General features: G+C 37.2%; 2 protein-coding genes across 2 annotated transcripts; both read right to left on the minus strand.

Annotated features, from left to right (window-relative positions):
- Window positions 1-3,947: 3,947 nt before the first annotated feature.
- LOC309499929 (uncharacterized protein) lies at window positions 3,948-15,315 on the minus strand. The gene is made up of 7 exons (XM_082171477.1): window positions 14,681-15,315; window positions 10,144-10,461; window positions 9,635-9,937; window positions 9,132-9,413; window positions 8,338-8,448; window positions 6,156-6,223; window positions 3,948-4,640 (listed from the first exon to the last, which is right to left on the minus strand). The coding sequence occupies exons 1-7, from the start codon at window positions 14,724-14,726 to the stop codon at window positions 4,587-4,589; spliced, it is 1,182 nt and encodes a 393-aa protein (XP_082027603.1). The 5' UTR covers window positions 14,727-15,315; the 3' UTR covers window positions 3,948-4,586.
- A 428-nt stretch (window positions 15,316-15,743) lies between these two features.
- On the minus strand, window positions 15,744-18,301 carry LOC309499954 (uncharacterized protein). The gene is made up of 4 exons (XM_082171521.1): window positions 17,990-18,301; window positions 16,361-16,651; window positions 16,131-16,274; window positions 15,744-16,035 (listed from the first exon to the last, which is right to left on the minus strand). Exons 1-4 carry the CDS (start codon window positions 18,234-18,236, stop codon window positions 16,019-16,021), a joined length of 699 nt encoding a protein of 232 aa, XP_082027647.1. The 5' UTR covers window positions 18,237-18,301; the 3' UTR covers window positions 15,744-16,018.
- Between the last annotated feature and the right edge of the window lie 733 nt (window positions 18,302-19,034).

Below are 19,034 nucleotides of genomic sequence, written 5' to 3' on the forward strand. Positions count from 1 at the left end.
TTTGAGTGTTTTTTTGTGTTACCCCAGCTCCTGGGTCAATTGTCACAACCCAGTGGTTGAGTTATTTATCGAGGGCTTTTTGCATCCTCTTCAGGAGAGAGCAGTTCTCAGTGACATTGAATTGGTGCATTTAAACGGTAAAATACAGGTTTATGTGCATTTTATTTTTAAATATAAAATCGTTACTTTTCTGTAAATCATTTAATTTTATGCAAAGAATACAGAGATGCAACCTAAACAAGTGTCGCATCAGTCTTTTGCATCCTTGCATAAAATAAATGATTTTATTCTGAAAGATATTAAATATTAATGATAAAATATGTCCTCAGAGCTGTTCAGTGTTAGTTTATGGGCAGGTTATGGAGTCAGTCACAGCATCAGAAGTTAGCGGTTCCTGCGTAACATAATATCATGCAAATGGCGTTAACAAGTTATCATGCAAACCAGTGGTTGTGTGGAGTATTTTGCAAAAGTTTAGAGGATTTAAGTTAATCTGTAAACACTAATTCATGTATGAAGTTAGCCCAACATGTGTTCTGTCCTAATATTTACTGGGATAAAAACAAGCCAAATTGGGTTGTTTTAACCCTGTGGTTTTAGTGTAAAAGCTCTAAATGTAAAAGGTAGGCTAAGTCATTTTAAGAATAAAAAATCCATTTGATAATTAAGCTACTTCTTTAGATTATCAAAGCTATAATAAATAAAAAAGGTGAAACTGATATTTAACTCACCAGAGAGTGAGACAAAAAGAAGGCCTGATAAAAGTATTGGTCTGTAGTTTATTAACTCCAGTGTGTTCAGTTCTGCGGCCTCATTTATAACCGTTGTGTATGTACAAAACAGGCCCTGAAAGAGCCGTACGCCACTTCCGACGCATAAGTTGTGATTTATAAAAACAAACATGACAGGAAAATTTGCATACCTGCATGCAAACTCTGACCCATGCGTACGAACGTTTTGGAGATGGAGCAGTTTGGTGACACCGATGGGTAAGCTGGAGTTAAATGTCTTTTTGGTCACTTTTAGACAGAAAATCTAAAGAAAATTAAACATATACAGAAAGATAATACAAATATAATTTCACTCACCAAGCCTATCACTTGAAGCAAATATCCATCCCTTCTTAAATCTCTGCGCCAGCGAGCGCGTTGGGTCGTTTAGTGAAACTGACGCAAATAACAGTTTAAATAAATAAAATAATGATTTAAACTATGTTTTACTTCTGATATAAACATTTAGATTAAAAATACCATTCAAATTAGTTAAACACTTAAACATGAAATCATTACTGAGAAGTTACACAAATTTTTATATTCAATCAATAGAAATATTGTTGTGGATGCGATGTTTTTGAACACTTTTCCTGTGGCGTGCTGTACGTGTTTTAATGTTTTAACCACAGAGATAATTGCTTATCATGATAATACCAGATTGTCTGAGAAAATAGTTTCGTGCAAATAATGCCCAAGGCCTATCTGTTTCCATTAAAAATATAAATCAATTAAAAATACAATTCGGCCAGTGGAAAATATTGAGAAAAACTTTCTCTGAAATGTATTTTACACTATTTGATTTATGTATTCAAAAACAAGGCAAGGATAGGCAACTACTTGATTTTTATTAATGTAATGTGTCTTGTACCTTTAAACGTTATCACGTGGATGAATAATCATATGCAAATGATATGCAGATGAGGATCTGCATAGTAAAAATAGGCGTTGTAAGCTCAATATATGGCTATTTCAGGGTGGAGACGCATGTGCGCACAATCTTCCGTTGATTTATAAAGTGAATTCTGCGTAGGTTCTGGCATACGAACGGTTTTATAAGTCTGAATATTTTTTTGCGAACGCCATTTTTGGTTTTCGGGCGCACGTACACTTTTAATAAGGTTCCTACGCATAGTTTTATAAATGAGACCCCTGGTGTTTGTGATGGTCAGAGATCTAGTTTGATGATCCAGCTTCAGCATCAAATCTTCCTTCCTTGTTTGTTGATTAGTCAGGGATGTCATCGGAGAATGATTGCCCGCACACTCTCCACCATTAACTGTAGGGGAATTTACAGTTAAGACCAGAGGACCAGATATGATGAATGAAGACCAGGAGTCAGAGATGCAATAAACTGAAGAATTTTTTTTTGCTGAAGATAGTTTACAGTTTCATCAGCAGAAGTCAGCTTCAACACCGTCCTGCGTACACACTCAATACAACAGCAATTATACTCTAACACAGGCCACTAAACTACGTCATTACTTCAGGTTGAATGATTCTGATTGGTTAAGACATAGATAAACTTAAAAAAATCTCCACATATGGACATACAGTTCAAAGCATATTATCCGGATATATTTAATTATCAGGACGACAACAGGGGTCCTGGTTTAGTCATGAAGTGACCCACCAAGATTCAAGATTCAAGATATATCTATTGTCATGCACAGTAATAACTCCTACACAATAATAATAATAATAATAATGCCCACACAATGAAACTCTTACTTTTTTGAAAAGTCTCCCTTACACAAAATAAACAAAATACAATAATAAAAAAAGTGCAAATATGCATTGTGCAAGAATCAGGGTAACATTCAATGGGGTAATGGGGAGGGAAGTATTTACTGCATAATGTATGCTTCAGGAGTCTGATGGCTTATGGATGAAAACTGAGTCTTTTTGTCCTTGATTTCACACTTCTTTACCGTCTCCCAGGCAACTGCAGTGTGAAGAGGTTGTGTTGTGGATGTTTAATGTCCCTGATGATGTTGTGGGCCGTCCTGATGACCCTGGAGCTGTAAATATCCTGAAGTGATGGGAAGGCTATTCTGCAAACTCTGGAGAGCTTTCCTATCCTGAACAGTGCAGCTTCCAAACCACACTGTGATCGAACTGTTAATCACACTTTCAACAGAACATCTGTACAAGTTGCTGAGAATTTCGGTTGCCATGCCGAATTTCCTCAGCCTTCTTATTGGGATTTCCTCAGGAGCTGCTGACTGTTGTGAGACCAGGTGAGATCCTTGCTGATGTAGGTTTGATAATCATCTCCTTGGTCTTATGTGCATTTAGGATGATATTATTTTCCTAACACCAGGCCATCAGTCCTGCCACTCTCTTCTTTCCTCTCCACCAGTGATCAGTCTGATGACTGTAGTGTCATCCGCAAACATTATAATCCTGGTATTGGTCTGAGAGACCACACAGTCGTAGGTGAAGATGGTAAACAGCAGCGGGCTCAGGACCGAGCCTTGAGGGATCCCTGTGCTCACAGTTTGAATGCCTGATGTCCGGTCTCCTACTCTGACTCACTGAGGTCTGTGCGTCAGCAAGATCAGCACCCAGTTACAGAGGAAAAGTGTCAGTTCGAGGGTGAGGAGCTTTTCAGAGCCTCTGTGGTTTGACTGTGTTGAATGCCGAGCTGTAATCAACAAATAACATTCTCACATGTGTCCACATGTGTCACTGTCCACAGCAGTTCATATGTGTTTTGCACACCAGACAAAACTAATATCTTTTGACAAGATCTGGCGTTTAGGGCTGGATTTGATTATTATTATTTTTATCTGCAGCAACTGCGTGATGCCATGATGTCAATACAGACCAAAATCTTGGAGGAATGTTTCCAGCACATTGTTGAATCTATGCCATGAAGAATTAAGGCAGTTCTGAAAGCAAAAAGGGGGTCAAACCTGCTATTAGCAAGGTTTACATAATAAAGTGGCCAGTGAGAGAATTCATAGTTAAAGCTAAACTGTAATACTTACAGTTAATGCTATTATTTTTGAAGAGTCTTATTTTGGACACTAGATGGCGCTCTAGTTATTAGTGGGATGTTGTTTTATTTGATGAAATTTGTCATGGTCTGTTAAACTGCAAATGAGAAAAATAAAAGTATTCAATTTGTTGAAAATGAATTTTTTTATTGAATTTTTATAGAATTGAATTTTCATACAATTTTTTTCTGAATATGAGCATATTTCTTACACTTAATTGTAATGTAGAAACGTTCATTTGTTAGCAGTGTTGTTAGTTACTTACCGCCCAAAATGAAACTAAAGAAAATATTAACAACCATCAGTCATTTACATACTATAAATACCATGAATATTACAACAGTAAATCATGCATTTGCTTTATTAAAATGATTGTTAAAACATTGACAGACAAAGACATGATATGATCTTTAGGGGTGTGACGTCAAGAATAGCTTTAACTTTTGTATATCGAATATTAACTGCTTGATTTTTTTTTATATATATATTTTGTGGCAAAATGTAACTATTAATGGCCAGTTTCTTATATAAATTAGGATTTATAAGCATGTCCAACTTTATTTGCACACATACAGTATACTCACGCAGAGCAAAAATAGCGGCGCTTTAAAAACAAACATGTAAAAGCTCCAGTGGGCCACAAGATTTGGATCATTTGTTAAAAGTCCTTGTATTAGAAGCACATTCTTTAAGAGAGAGTTTCATTAGTTCACTGAATATCACACTTCAACAATCTCAAAACTAAAGAGCTGAGAGGAACTACAGCGGTTCCTGTGAAAGCGATCACACCGCTGGTCTGGTTCTTGAAGTTTGATCATCTTCTCTTGGCGATCGGTGCATACACCACATGATCCTCCTCTTTATCATCCTGTCAAAAACACAATATATAATAATAAATGTCCTTGAAGTCATTTTACAATATGCTGATATAAAACCAGCCTCAAGTGTGTCACAAAACGTTTCCTTCCGTTTGTTTTTTTAATGCTTGTAAAATAATAGTTGCTTAAAAAATCCAATTCAAATGACAGATAGACAGAAATGTGTTGGACTGTGATGTCATCAACTGACACAGGAAATACTTCATCAGTGGCTCATTTCAAACACTGAACATATTAAAGGGGTCATGAAATGAGTAATCTAAATTCCCTTGATCTTTTAATATATAAGATGTCATTATACTATAAAAACATCCTGTAAGTTTCAGAACTCAAAACGTTCTTGTTAGTCTGAAAACAGCTTGAAGCAAATCCATCTGAACGACTGATTGTGGAATATGCTACGTTATTACCTAGAAGGGTAGCTAAACACCGCCTCTGGAGAAGAAGATCAACGCCTGCTTCTTGCTCATTTAGCAATAAGCCCCGCCCACTGATTCGTGCATGCCATGTAGTAGGTAAATAACGACACCTATGCAGAAATGCAGAAACCTAACGGTAAAGATGGCTCTGAAGAGAGAAAGATGCAGTGCAGTGCCAAATTGTGAAACAACACAGCCTTTGCATTACCTTCCTTCTGATACCAACAAGGAGTGGATTAACTTTATTTTTAATGAAGTTCCAGACCGTGTCAGTAAGAACTTGGTGCTTTTTTTTTCACTTAATTTCACAGCTGATTCATTTACAAACAAGGCACAATTCAACGCAGGATTTTCTGTAAGATTGAAATTAAAAGATTTCTTTTACAGCTTTCCTGTAGCTCAGTGGTGAGAGCATTGCGTTATCAACGCAAGGTAGTGGGTTCGATCCCAGGGGATTGCACATACCTATGTATAAATGTATAGGATAATGCAATGTTAGTCGCTTTGGATAAAAGCGTCTGCCAAATGCGTAAATGTAAATGTAAAAGATGATGCTGCACTGAGTCTTTTGGATCCGACAGTAATATCGCACCACACTGTGAGTAACTGTTTTTATTACGTGGTCACTATTACTGTTATTACCGATCGTTTGACATGTACTGAGTATGCATGCGTTTTTAACCTGTCTGGCTGAATTTCACCAGCTGACATCTCTCAACATCGGAAGTTTTAAAAACAATCCCACACTTCCGAGTCTAAACGAAACCACGGCCTATTACTTCTATTACCTATAACCACTCTATAACCTAATACTTCTAAATTAAGATGTTTTTTGATGTAAAAATCTTGATATTATTATAAGTACAAAATAATAAAAAAGGCACTTCATAACTGTTGATCTGTTACTCTTTAGATACATGGTAGAATGAGTGTTGTGAGTGTTATGGCATATGTTTCTCGCATTGAATGCTGATCTTTATACATATTTAATATGGTGGTGTTTTGTGTTTTTGTTTGTATAAAGATCTTTCACACACTCACTGCTGAAATGATACACAGACATGAATTAGTAATAAATTATCTTACCGATTTATGTGCTTTTCTTTTGTAGAACTTTGGCTCGGCGTAAGTGATTTCTTCTTCATAAGTCTCAACTGTTTCAACGATACGATGCAATATAATAAATAGGTTGATTAATACAACAAAACTGAATGTTATTAACTATATCTGTATCTTTAAATCATATATGTTTTGTATAAAGCGCTATACAAATAAAGATGACTTGATATATTGTCCTGTTTAGAAAATCCTTTACCTAATTTGACGTTCCTAGTCAAAAATTTAAAAATTGCTTGTCAATCTTTTATTATGCTGTATTACCAGCAAATATTGGATGCAATCTTCTTGTCAACTTGTTTTGTTTCAGTTACCACAGGTTTAATATTTATTTTTTTAACTGAAAGGCCGTAGGCCATTGATCTGAGCTTATGAACCTCAGTATTTGAGTGAAAAAAGCATTATTTATGGATAATGTTGGCATTGTTCACTCAACAGATCAATGAGGCCTACGATTAACCTGTTCCAAAAAGAAATACAAAACCTGTGCAAATTGAAAGAAATCCTATATGTTTGGTAATAATATAGCAGAAAGAGAAAATTATAAGAACATTTCTGGAGGTCGGTCATTTTTGACCAGGAACTACATTAGTGTAAATTATCAGATTTTTGGGGGGAAGTTGTTATAGCCTGTGTGAGCAAAGTCGGTAAGTTCCCATTCAGTCAGTCACGTTCAATGTTAGGATGGACTAATGTCATGGGGTCTTGTCTGGGAGCCCAATCGCCTCCAAGTGATAACAGAACAGGCCAGTGGACATTAGCCAGTGAGATTTGCATTGCATCACATCTACCCGGACATACGGGTATAAATAGGACTGGCACTAATCACTTTCATTCATATTTTGCTTCGGAGCCGAGTGGTTATGAACAGCGATCGCTCATTCCAGTTGTCCTTCAACTGAACTGGATTCCTGTGCAGAATCAGCTATTTTAATTGCTAAAAAGTGTTTATTTCTCAGGAGATGTCTCCTGCTGGTGTGAGGGTGCATATAGTGGTGATTAGCTTCTTGAAAGGGCTGTGCATGCAGAAGTGTGGCGTTACACCCCACGGTGCTTCGGAACATAAGAGCAGATTTCCTAAAAGAGCAAGCACTTTTTAAAGACGCCTCTCTGTCTGTGCATTCCTGGATGCGGTTGTTTTCTGTCCTCATCTGACGGCCACGATCGCTGTCTCACATGCCTGGACGTAAGCATGCTGAGATGGCGTTCGTGGGGGGTTCATGTTCTCGCATGGGAACATGACCACGTCAGCACGCGGGTCGTGACTCTCCTTTCTCGTAAAGGCTTGAGCACCCTTTGTTGTTACCCAGCCGCTGCTTGTGTGTTCGGGCTCGGAGCGTGTGCCTTTCTTCACGTAAGTGCATGAAGAGCTTTGGCAGTATGGAGGCAGTTTAGTGCCAAAATCTGTTCAAAGTTCTTCCCTTTCTCACTACCCTCTAATGTGGGGCGGGGTTCTCCATTTTATAGATGACTGGCTCATTCTGGCCCAGTCGAGGAAAGATCGGGATCGAGATGTCATTCTTGTATATAAGGTGCTTGGGGTTGAGGCTCTATTCCAAAAAAAGATCACTATCCCTCCAGCAGAGAGCTACGTTCTGGGGGCAGTGTGGCACACGACTACGATGCGGGAACAATCGTCTCCTGATCGTATCGAGACCATCCTGGCTACAGTCACCAAGATCAAGCTAGGCCAGGTCAGCACTGTCAAACACTTTCTGAGAGTGTTGGAGCTTATGGCAGCTGCGTCCAACCTATTGCTCCAGCCTATCAAAAGCTGACATTACTGTGTTGCCGGCTTCCCTTTGTAGCTTTCCGCGTTACGCTGTCACATGTCACGAGGTGAGGCAGCAACAATCAGGATTGGACTAGTTTGCACACATGACACAGTCATGCTGAGGGCGTTCCCCAAAGTATCGTCATACAACGCAGCGTCTCGTTCCCTTCTCAGGGAACAAGGGTTACAGTTGTAGCCCGAGATGTTTTAGTCCAATGTGATTACATTAAATAGCATTTTCAGGAAAAATAAAATCCTCTCTTGTTCAAAATGACCGCAACACAACATGCGGGTTAAAGGGAACTACAATATTAAAGTATATTATTATTTGATATAACACATTACTATTGTCAATTCAGTAGCGTTTATAACACTTGCCTTCTTGATCAGTTTTTCTACATTTCTTGCAGATGCAGAAGATCACAACGACTGCAGAAACAATGATCAGAGATCCAGCGGCAGCAGCAGAGATCAGCACTATTGTAGACACTGAGAGAAACAGTTATTAGTGTCAGCTAGTGATAAGAGAACTTCACAGTTAGTAGTATTTTGATGCTTTACATTTAAATTCATTTCAAAGTTTCTAGTTTATTCCATTCTTTTGTGGGTTACAGTAAAAACCAAATTGTATGTGTTTCATTTCAGGCTGAAAGGAAGCAAAGTGTGCTGATGTTGTATATATATGTATATAAATATGATAAACAATCTGAGGTATGCCGACTGTTACGATCACCAGCTGGAGTGCCCAGGATATCCACCAGAGGGCGCTCCTCCCCAGACCAGTGTCATTCCACCATGAACTACATTTCCCAGAATCCTTTGCCCAGACTCATTATCCCTGGATTAGTTTCAGCTGTTTCTCATTTACCCTTGTTAACCCTGTCTATATAAACCGGGTTTACTCAGTCACTCTTTGCGAAGTCTTGTTGGTGTTACACTGTGTCTCAGAGCGCTATTTCTGGTTTCTGTTTCATGGTCTTGAATTTCTGCCTGTCTCCCTGGATTTCCCTGTTTGCCTATGCCTTGGACTTATTTTATTATCTGGATGGTTTGCTCCTTGCTGAATAATAATAAAATGCTGAACAGTTGTTTTATCACTGATCACTGAAACCATTGAAAGTCTTTAACATATTCAACTCCGTAAATGAACACTAATATCAGCGCTGTCGTACCTGCACATGTGTGACAGAGTGTGTTGATGTCCAGATGTGTGGTCTGGTTGCTGATGGGATTGTTCAGCACACAGCTGTAGGTATTTTTATCCTGATATTCCACCTCCAGAGGTAGAGAGAGACTGATGCTGAGATCAGACGCACTGATGCTGGACAATACACTGATTCCTTTGTACCAGGAGAGAGTCACATGAGTCACATTCACCACTGATGAACACACCAATGAACATGATGATGATGAACAGTTTGAATAGTTACTGATGACAGGAACAGGCAGACGAGCTGAGAAAGATTAGAAACATCAGAGTAAATCATAATCTCAGCTGAGGGAGTGTTTGTGATTTTCAGATTTATAAAAAAAAATACACAGAGATGCCAGTATCAGAATCATTAATCCAAATTCATGGTGTGTCTTAGATTTAACTATTAAACTTTTTTTTTACATTTAGGATATGTATACTTCAAAGTGATTAACAAACAAAGGGAACCAATAATAAACTCACTATAGACAATAAGACTGAAGCTTTTTCTTCTTACACCGTTGATCAGTCGTAGATAATCTCCAGCATGTTCAGTTGTGGTGTTTGTGATGATCAGAGATCCAGTTTGATTGTCCAGCTTCAGTCTGTCTCTGAATCTCCCATCAAGAACATCATCATATACAGTGATTCTGTCGGCCGTTACATTGATTTCAGCTATTAAAGTGTTTTCATCTCCAAACCTCCACTGAATCACATCATCATCCTTCATTTTAGTAAGACGAGCTTTCAGAGTGACTGATTCTCCCTCATTCACTGATATTTCAACTGAATCATCAAACACACACAGAACAAACAGAAACAGGATTTGTCACAGATAAACAGATTATAATTGTTTATTAAATTAAATATTTAAATTTAAATTTGAAATAAACAATACCTTAAAACAACACAAACAAAAAACAAATGGTGTACAGTATGAATGCATTTAAATGTTGTCATTATAAAACAGGTGTAACCGTTTTTAAACTCACCATCGACAGTGAGAAAGAAACTCTTTCTCACACTGTTGATCTGTAGTTTATAATCTCCTTCATGTTCAGTTGTGGTGTTTGTGATGGTCAGAAATCCAGTTTGATTGTCCAGCTTCAGTCTGTCTCTGAATCTCCCATCAAGAACATCATCATATACAGTGATTCTGTCGGCCGTTACATTGATTTCAGCTATTAAGGTGCATTTATTTCCAAACTTCCACTGAATCACATCATCATCCTTCATTTCAGTAAGATTAGAGTTTAGAAAGACTGAATCTCCCTCATTCACTGATATTTGAACTGTAACTCCAAACACTCCTGAAAACAGAGTTTTTCAAATCACTTAAAGGAGCCGTTTGTAAGATTGTGGCCAAAACTGGTACTGCAATCACTTTCAAATTACTGTAGAGCGGTGTATCCCCTCCCCCTCCCCCCTCCACCCTGACTCGAGGTTGCCAGTTAGGCTGCAGGATCCAGCAGGAAAGTCGGCTGCTACAAGGAGATTCCAATGGCAAGTGACGAGTCCTACACAGTAAGTTTTTTTTCTGACTTTGTCACGACGTATTTCGGATTCATAACGAGGTCTTTTAGGTTTCGTAACGTTAGACATTTTTTATCCGACACGTTTGTAGCTGCAGCTGTGGTAACTAGAGCAGAGCTGGCAACCCGGATGCCGAAACACTACTGACTTCGTGATTGGTAGATAGGTGGAGGGTGGAGCATCAGGCCAAAACACAACATGACAACATCAACATCAGTTGAGGGCTGCAACTTCACTTTTAAATGACAATATCCTGGCCGGACTACTGTTGTCAGTGATATGAGTATTTGAAATGAACATGATTTCTTAATGTCTAGTGACATATCAGGGCCATTTTATGATTAATTGAAATACATTTCTTACATATATGTTGGTTTGATGAAGCTTCACTAAAATACTTTTATTAATTTAAACGTGACATTAATAATATTCTACAGCATTTCAAAGACTAATGATGATGAATGAAAAGAGAAATAGATTTATATATGGAACAATAACTAAAATAAGATACTTTTACTGTAATGTTTAATGTCACACTCTAATGCTGTTGAGTATCAGAGCTTCATATTTATTTTGTTATATTTAATAAATCACTAATAACTGAGTTTAGAGCTGAATTCAAGCTTGATCTGACAGTAAAATCACAGTTTAATTATTTCTATATGAGAATAACAGTGAATGTTGATCCTCTGACTAATTAAATCAGTAATTTATCACATCAGAACAGAACAGCAGAAACAACTGAAATCATAAAACTCACCATCCAGACGCCACAAACACAAACAGAGCAAAACTAATTTGAGAAAAAATAAATTTCATCGGTTTCAGTCCACGAATATGAAAAGCCAAACTCTTCAAAACAGCTTCATTAATAGATCCTGTTCAGTGGGTTTATTTTCAAAAGTGTCTCGTAAAGATGAGAAGTTAAAATGTTATTTTAGTGGGTCTTAAACTAACATTTTTTTTCGTTTTTTATTAACATTTATCATGTGAGATTCAAACCAGTGTTATTTCAGTATCATTGAGGTACTATTATTATTTTTACTTCTATTTTGAAACATTTTTTTTTTTTTTTTTTTTGAAGTTTTAGTAATTGTTGTGTGTTTTTGTGCTTGTTAGTGTGGAAGAAATGTTATCTTTAAGATGTGTGTTTGTCTCTTATTCATAGCATATTGATAGCATTTTGTTTGCCACCACATTACTAATTTTATAATTTTTTTATGAATTTGATTTATTTATTCTTTTTCTAAATGTTAATCTTCTGCTAGCATGTAATTCTTTCCTAGCTAGTTATTGGCTCTATTAGCTAAAAACATCCACCCTGTTATGATATGTTGGATTGTAAGTGGACAGCTTCTACCCTTTAATGCTAAAAGGCTCGGGACACACCAAGCTGACGGTCGGCCGTTGACCAACATCGGGCCGTTGTTGAGCGTCATTCGCCTGTTTTTGCATTGAGTTCTGAACAATCAGCACCAGTCAGACTTCATTGCTCTGATGCGAACGGCTTTCAATGGACAGTAGCTAAAACTGCTTGCTAAATGGCGCTAGATGACATCATACTAGCGAGTTTCACAAACTATATACGGTTTGTCCAAGAAGTCGCTAGGTGAGATTTGATGAAAGGGGTGGGAAAGACAACATCGCTAAATGGGCAACACTGACTTACTGTTTTTCTTTTGTTTTTGTTTTTTGGCCGACTGAGCATGTTGAATCGAGAAGAGAAAACAGTCTGACTGGCTGCACGTAAATAACGAGACGACGACACATTCAGCTTCCGTCCCCGGTAGTTCTTTTACAACGTCTTGATGTGTCTTAACTCTTGAAGGCCTTAAGAGTAAGAATGACTTATACATTCTATTTATTTATAATGCTGTCAAAGTGAAGTATTGAATGAAATATGCTGTCATAAATACACAAATACTGCTGAAAGTTTCAGTGACTGCAGATTGTCTGTACTGTAACTTAATGCATGTGTTTTGTTAGACGGCACCAGGGCTTGATAAAGTTAAACTGCCTCCTTGACATCATTACACACCTTTAACTTATAACATTACAGAACTGATTAAGTGAAGTCAATATAAGCTGAAAACCTTAATGTCAATCCCTGAATTTTTATTTTATTTTACAGTTATGAACGTATGCTTGATTAGAAATGTAGCCTAATGAAACTTATCTGGCAAACAAAATACTTCAAGCAGAAAACACAGATTTACTCGCAGCCATTAAGTTTGTAAATTGCGCAGCTGATTGCATTCAAGTTCAGTGAAGTTCAATGAACTTTTGAGAATTAGCTATACGATCTTTTCCCAACCCGAAACCAGACCAAACAAAAGACAACGCATGATGGGTGAGAACTTGAAGCATTACTCTGTTGAGGAAACGGCAACATGAACACAGTGACGAGACTGAACTTCAATGCTGTGAGCGGAGAAACGGCTGCACGGTTTAGAGACTGTAACAGCAAACTCATGATATATTGAAGATTTATTAACGTTACGAAAGCCGTTGGACTGTAACGAGCCGCTGGAGCGATTGCTAATGAGAGACGAGCGCGACACACACGGCTCGAGAGCAGTGGAGCTTTTATTATCCCACAGACACTTCTGCTTCTTCTGGTCATGTGTGTGTGGGGAAACGCAGTGCTGTTTTATCATATTAGATACATCTGAGTGTGATGAAAGTTGTTATAATGCTACTCTGTGCGTTCGCTATATGAACCGCTTGTTACACACTGCAGTGAGCCAGATCGACATTAGGTATGGTAAAAATGGTACTCACGGTAAATCAAGAAAACGAGATTTAGGCAAAAAGACTAACTGTGTAACAATGATTAGTTTTCTGCCGATGGATATATCCAAACAGTTGCTCACCTGTCTAATAAAACACATCATATATTAAAGGGATACTCTACCGTTTTTTCATATTAAACTATGTTATTCCCTTAACTAAGACGAGTTGATACATACCTCTCTCGTCTCAGTGCGTGCACTAAATCCCTCTGTCTTGCGGCGAAACTTTGTTAGCCCAGTTCATTTAATATGGGCCAAGCAGAGAAGCTACCAAACACCTCCACGTTTTCCCTATTTAAATACAGTTACTCGCGAAGTGTAACTCGACCTAGGACGGTGACACAAAACAAAACGTTGCGCTTTTCTAAGCGTGTAAAATGGATAACTATTTTGTATGGCGGAATACCATAGCAAGTGCTTGTAAGCACTTCGACTTGGCGCAGTAATATCTTCACTCGTAAAAAATCCTCTCACCGGCCCCCGCTCCCTCTAGTGAAGATATTACTGCGCCGCAAGACAGAGGGATTTAGTGCACGCACTGAGACGAGAGAGGTATCAACTCGTCTTAGTTAAGGGAATAACATAGTTTAATATGAAAAAACGGTAGAGTATCCCTTTAAAGGGCCTTTGGTGTTCCCATGGTTTCTACAAAATATAACTGGAAATCGAGGGTAACGTGGGTATGATGTCATTATTAGGCGACGCACGGACACGTTCCCTGTCCTGGTTTAAACTGCTTATTTCTCTGGATTTAAACATTCTTAGACACATTCAGGATAATGTAAGTACACAAATCATCAACAAAATATATAACATTGTTTTAGTGGTTTTTGAATATTTTGATCCAAAAATCCTTTAATAACACTTGATAAAACTTGCTTTTGAGAAAGACTTGGTCTTGGAAAGAACTGTGTCTGTAGTGGATCTCGTAAATGTTGTTGTGCACTTGTACAGCAATTGTTTCCAGGATTACATGTTGGAGGATTTTCTTGAATAAACAGCGTATATAAATAACTTTGTCACTGCCGAGTCTGGATTTTTCTGACGGTTTGCGTTTGCTCACCCTTATAATATGATTTCCTCCTCTATCAGTGCTGGCCTGTAACAGCGAATGTTGATCCTCTCTGACTAAATTAACCAGACATTTATTACATGGTACCAGAAGAGAAGCAACTGAAGTCATAAAAAACACATTTAAACTCACCATCCAGACGCCAGAAACACAAGCAGAGCAAAACAGGGAGAAACATCTTCAACGGTTTCAGTCCACAAATATGAAAAGACAAACTCTTCAAAACTGGTTCAGTAATAAAATGACAGACGCACTGATGTGAAGCTGCTCTGTAGTAAAGTGAAGTGAAACTCTACAATCACTTAAAATAACTGTCTATTTATTCAGTGTTAATGCATGTGACCATCTAGCTCTGTTTTGGATGATTAATTCACACTTTGATCATTGTCACTTTGAGCTCCAGTAGGCCTCAACTTCCTGTAAGTCAATGACATCATTTTCAACTGAAATAAACGGACACATAACGTCACACAAACATCTTAAAGCAACAGTTTGATCTTGTCATGAGATCCTGTGAGTGTTTGGCTCTGCTCTCTCCTGTAACTCTCTTCAGGACGTTTGTTGTTCATTTCTGATCAAATGTCTCGATTGTTTCTCCTCTCAGACTGATTTCAGAGTTTCTCTAATGGTTTTATGGAGCAGGAACAGATCGCCTGCTATAACTTTGTGGATGAAAGTGTCCTCTGATATCTTCATATGATTAATATTCAACAGGTATGTATTATGATGCTCTAAATGCTCACTTTGTTCAGAGTGAACACGCATTAGTGAGACGCTCACACAAAAACACTGTGAAACTGTTCAACAATTTCTCACACGGCTCAGACAAGCTGCTAAACACTGTGACTGTGACGTCAGAGCTGACAAAGATAACTCCTGATAACATGTGAGTTCAGGGTGAGCCACAAGATGGAGGAGTTGCTCCTCAGACGAGACCACAGAGACAAATCACACTAGAGATTTTGGGCCCTATCACACACTCAGTGCAATGCAGTGCATTTTTGTTTATTATTGTAGATAGAAAAGGAAAGAAAGTAATGATCTAGTAATGTAAATATTTACAAATAATGTTTAAAATAATATTTAAAAAATGTAAAGATTCATATATGGTGCACTGTATAAAATATACATAAAATATATGTATTCCTCCAGGAGACGCTCAATATGATAAATGTAATAAAACATGGAGAGACTCTTGAACCTCAGAGTGAGAAACTTTATTGATAAAGAAAAAGGAAATACATACAGAAAATATCCAGTAGTAAAGAGAGATCTGTGTGTCTCTCTATTCATTTGTTTTATGTTTCTGCAAAAAAATATGAACAAAGCCACACATATTGGATTTTTTTTTTCAAATCTGACTCTGAAAGAGAGCAGAAGCTCAAGTAATCATCAGTATTTATTATTAAAAAAACACACAAGAAGAACAAAAAACACGCTTGAAGAACCTTTAAAGTTCAGTGTTCTGCTTTAGATTTCAATACTTCCTGAAAAAGATGAACATATAAAGCCATTAATACATGTGAGATACATTTATAAATGCTAAATCAGTTTGTGAGAAATGACATCATCAATCATGTACCTGATGTGTGAATATGTGCTTGATCTCGTTCAGCTCTTCTGGATCTGATCTCATAAACCACAATAATGACAGTAGCCACGCCCACCAGAGCAGAGAGGACCAATCGGATCATAGCTTCAGTAGGACCACAACAGTGGACAGAGTCTGAGGAATAAACACATCAAACTGAGATCAGATCAGTCAATAAACACTAATATCAGCGCTGACATCAACTATCAGCACTGCCGTACCTGCACATGTGTGACAGAGTGTGTTGATGTCCAGATGTGTGGTCTGGTTGCTGATGGGATTGTTCAGCACACAGCTGTAGGTGTTTTTATCCTGATATTCCACCTCCAGAGGTAGAGAGAGACTGATGCTGAGATCAGACGCACTGATGCTGGACAATACACTGATTCCTTTGTACCAGGAGAGAGTCACATGACTCACATTCACCACTGATGAACACGCCAATGAACATGATGATGATGATGACGAAGAACAGTGTGAATAGTTACTGATGACAGGATCAGGCAGACGAGCTGAGAAAGATTAGAAACATCAGAGTAAATCATAATCTCTGATGAGGGAGTGTTTGTGATTTTCAGATTTATAAAAAAAAATTACACAGAGATGCCAGTATCAGAATCATTAATCCAAAGAAAAGTGTTCAGAAGGTTGAAAAGCGAATGCCAAAAATCATGGTGTGTCTTAGATTTAACTATTAAACTTTTTTTGGTAACACTTTAGAATACTGTTCCTTCATTAATGAATAACTACACTGGAACAAATGAGTAATGCACTATTAACATTCTAGTAACTACTATTAACTAACAAGAAATAAGTAATAGCGCTCAGTTGAATGTGGTAGTTCACTAGCTAATCAGTAACTACTATTTTTTTCAGACCTCACCAGAGAACTACTATATATACAGGTCAATAATTAACATGAATAATGCATAATTTAAGGTATAATAAAAGGTAACGGTAACCCACTAGTAAGGAATCAAGTGTTACTACATCCTTCTAAGACTAAGACTTCTAAGACACTGAAGACTACTAAGAACTATTCAGGTTGATAATTAATATTAATAATGCAATGTATAATATAAGGTAACTGTAACCCACTAGTAATGAATCAAGTGTTACTACATCCTTCTAAAGGAACTACTTATTATTTGGATCAGTATTCTAAAGTGAAAAACATGATAACTACCTAATATTGACTGAAGTCATTGTAAGATTTTTGTAAGATTTTGAATAGTAATTCCTTTGGGATTTGGTAACACTTTAGTCATTACTTGTGTGTTCCCATGATCTTCACTTCAGAATACTGATCCAAATAATTAGTAGTTCCTTTAGAAAGATGTAGAAACACTTGAGTCATTACTATCCAAAAACCTTACAAAAACCTCAAAAGCTTATGACTTCAGTCAATATTAGGTAGTTATCAAGCTTTTCACTTTAGAATACTTATCCAAATTATTATTAGTTCCTTTAAAAGGATGTAGTAACACTTGATTCATTATACTAATGGGTTACCATTACCGTATATTATACATTGCATTATTAACATTAATTATCAACCTGAATATAGTAGTTCTTAGTAGTCTTCAGTGAGGTATGAAAAATAGTAGTTAATGATTAATAGTGAACTACCACATTCGACTGAGCGCTATTACTTACTAATTTGTTAATCAGAGTTTCTTGTTAGTTAATAGTAGTTACTAGAATGTTAATAGTGCATTTACTCATTTGTTCCTGTGTAGTTATTCATTAATGAAGGAACAGTATTCTAAAGTGTTACCACTTTTTTTTACATTTAGGACATATATATTTCAAAGTGATTAACAAACAAAGGGAACCAATAATAAACTCACTATAGACAATGAGACTGAAGCTTTTTCTTCTTACACCGTTGATCAGTCGTAGATAATCTCCAGCATGTTCAGTTGTGGTGTTTGTGATGATCAGAGATCCAGTTTGATTGTCCAGCTTCAGTCTGTCTCTGAATCTTCCATCAAGAACATCATCATATACAGTGATTCTGTCGGCCGTTACATTGATTTCAGCTATTAAAGTGTTTTCATCTCCAAACCTCCACTGAATCACATCATCATCCTTCATTTTAGTAAGACGAGCTTTCAGAGTGACTGATTCTCCCTCATTCACTGATATTTGAACTGTAACTCCAAACACTCCTGAAAACAGAGTTTTTCAAATCACTTAAAGGAGCCGTATGTAAGATTGTGGCCAAAACTGGTACTGCAATCACTTTCAAATTACTGTAGAGCGGTGTATCCCCTCCCCCTCCCCCTCCCCCTCCCCCTCCCCCTCCCCCCTCCCCCCTGACTCGAGGTTGCCAGTTAGGCTGCAGGATCCAGCAGGAAAGTCGGCTGCTACAAGGAGATTCCAATGGCAAGTGACGAGTCCTACACAGTAAGTTTTTTTTCGGACTTTGTCACGACGTATTTCGGATTCATAACGAGGTCTTTTAGGTTTCGTAACGTTAGACATTTTTTATCAGAATCAGAATCAGAATCAGAATCAGAAAGAGCTTTATTGCCAAGTGTGCTTGCACCCACAAGGAATTTTTCTTGGTACTGAAGCTTCCAGTGCACATATACAAATACAAATACAACAAGAAACATAGTAATAATACAAATTCTAAGAATAAAATATATAAAAAAAAATTAAATAAAAATAGTATAAAAAGTTAAAAAAAAGGGGTCACAGTTGGGTTTAGTCTGAATAAACATTTACAGATTATGAACATATTTACAGTATTTTGAGAAGTATGAATAATATAAATATAAATATCACCTGAGTTAGAGAATATTACACTAGACAGTGGGAGTCTAGTGCATGTTACAGATTATGAACATATTTACAGTATTTTGAGTAGTATGAATAATATAAATATAA

This window comes from Leuciscus leuciscus (assembly GCF_965113295.1).
Source record: "Leuciscus leuciscus genome assembly, chromosome: 5".
NCBI lineage: Eukaryota > Metazoa > Chordata > Actinopteri > Cypriniformes > Leuciscidae > Leuciscus > Leuciscus leuciscus.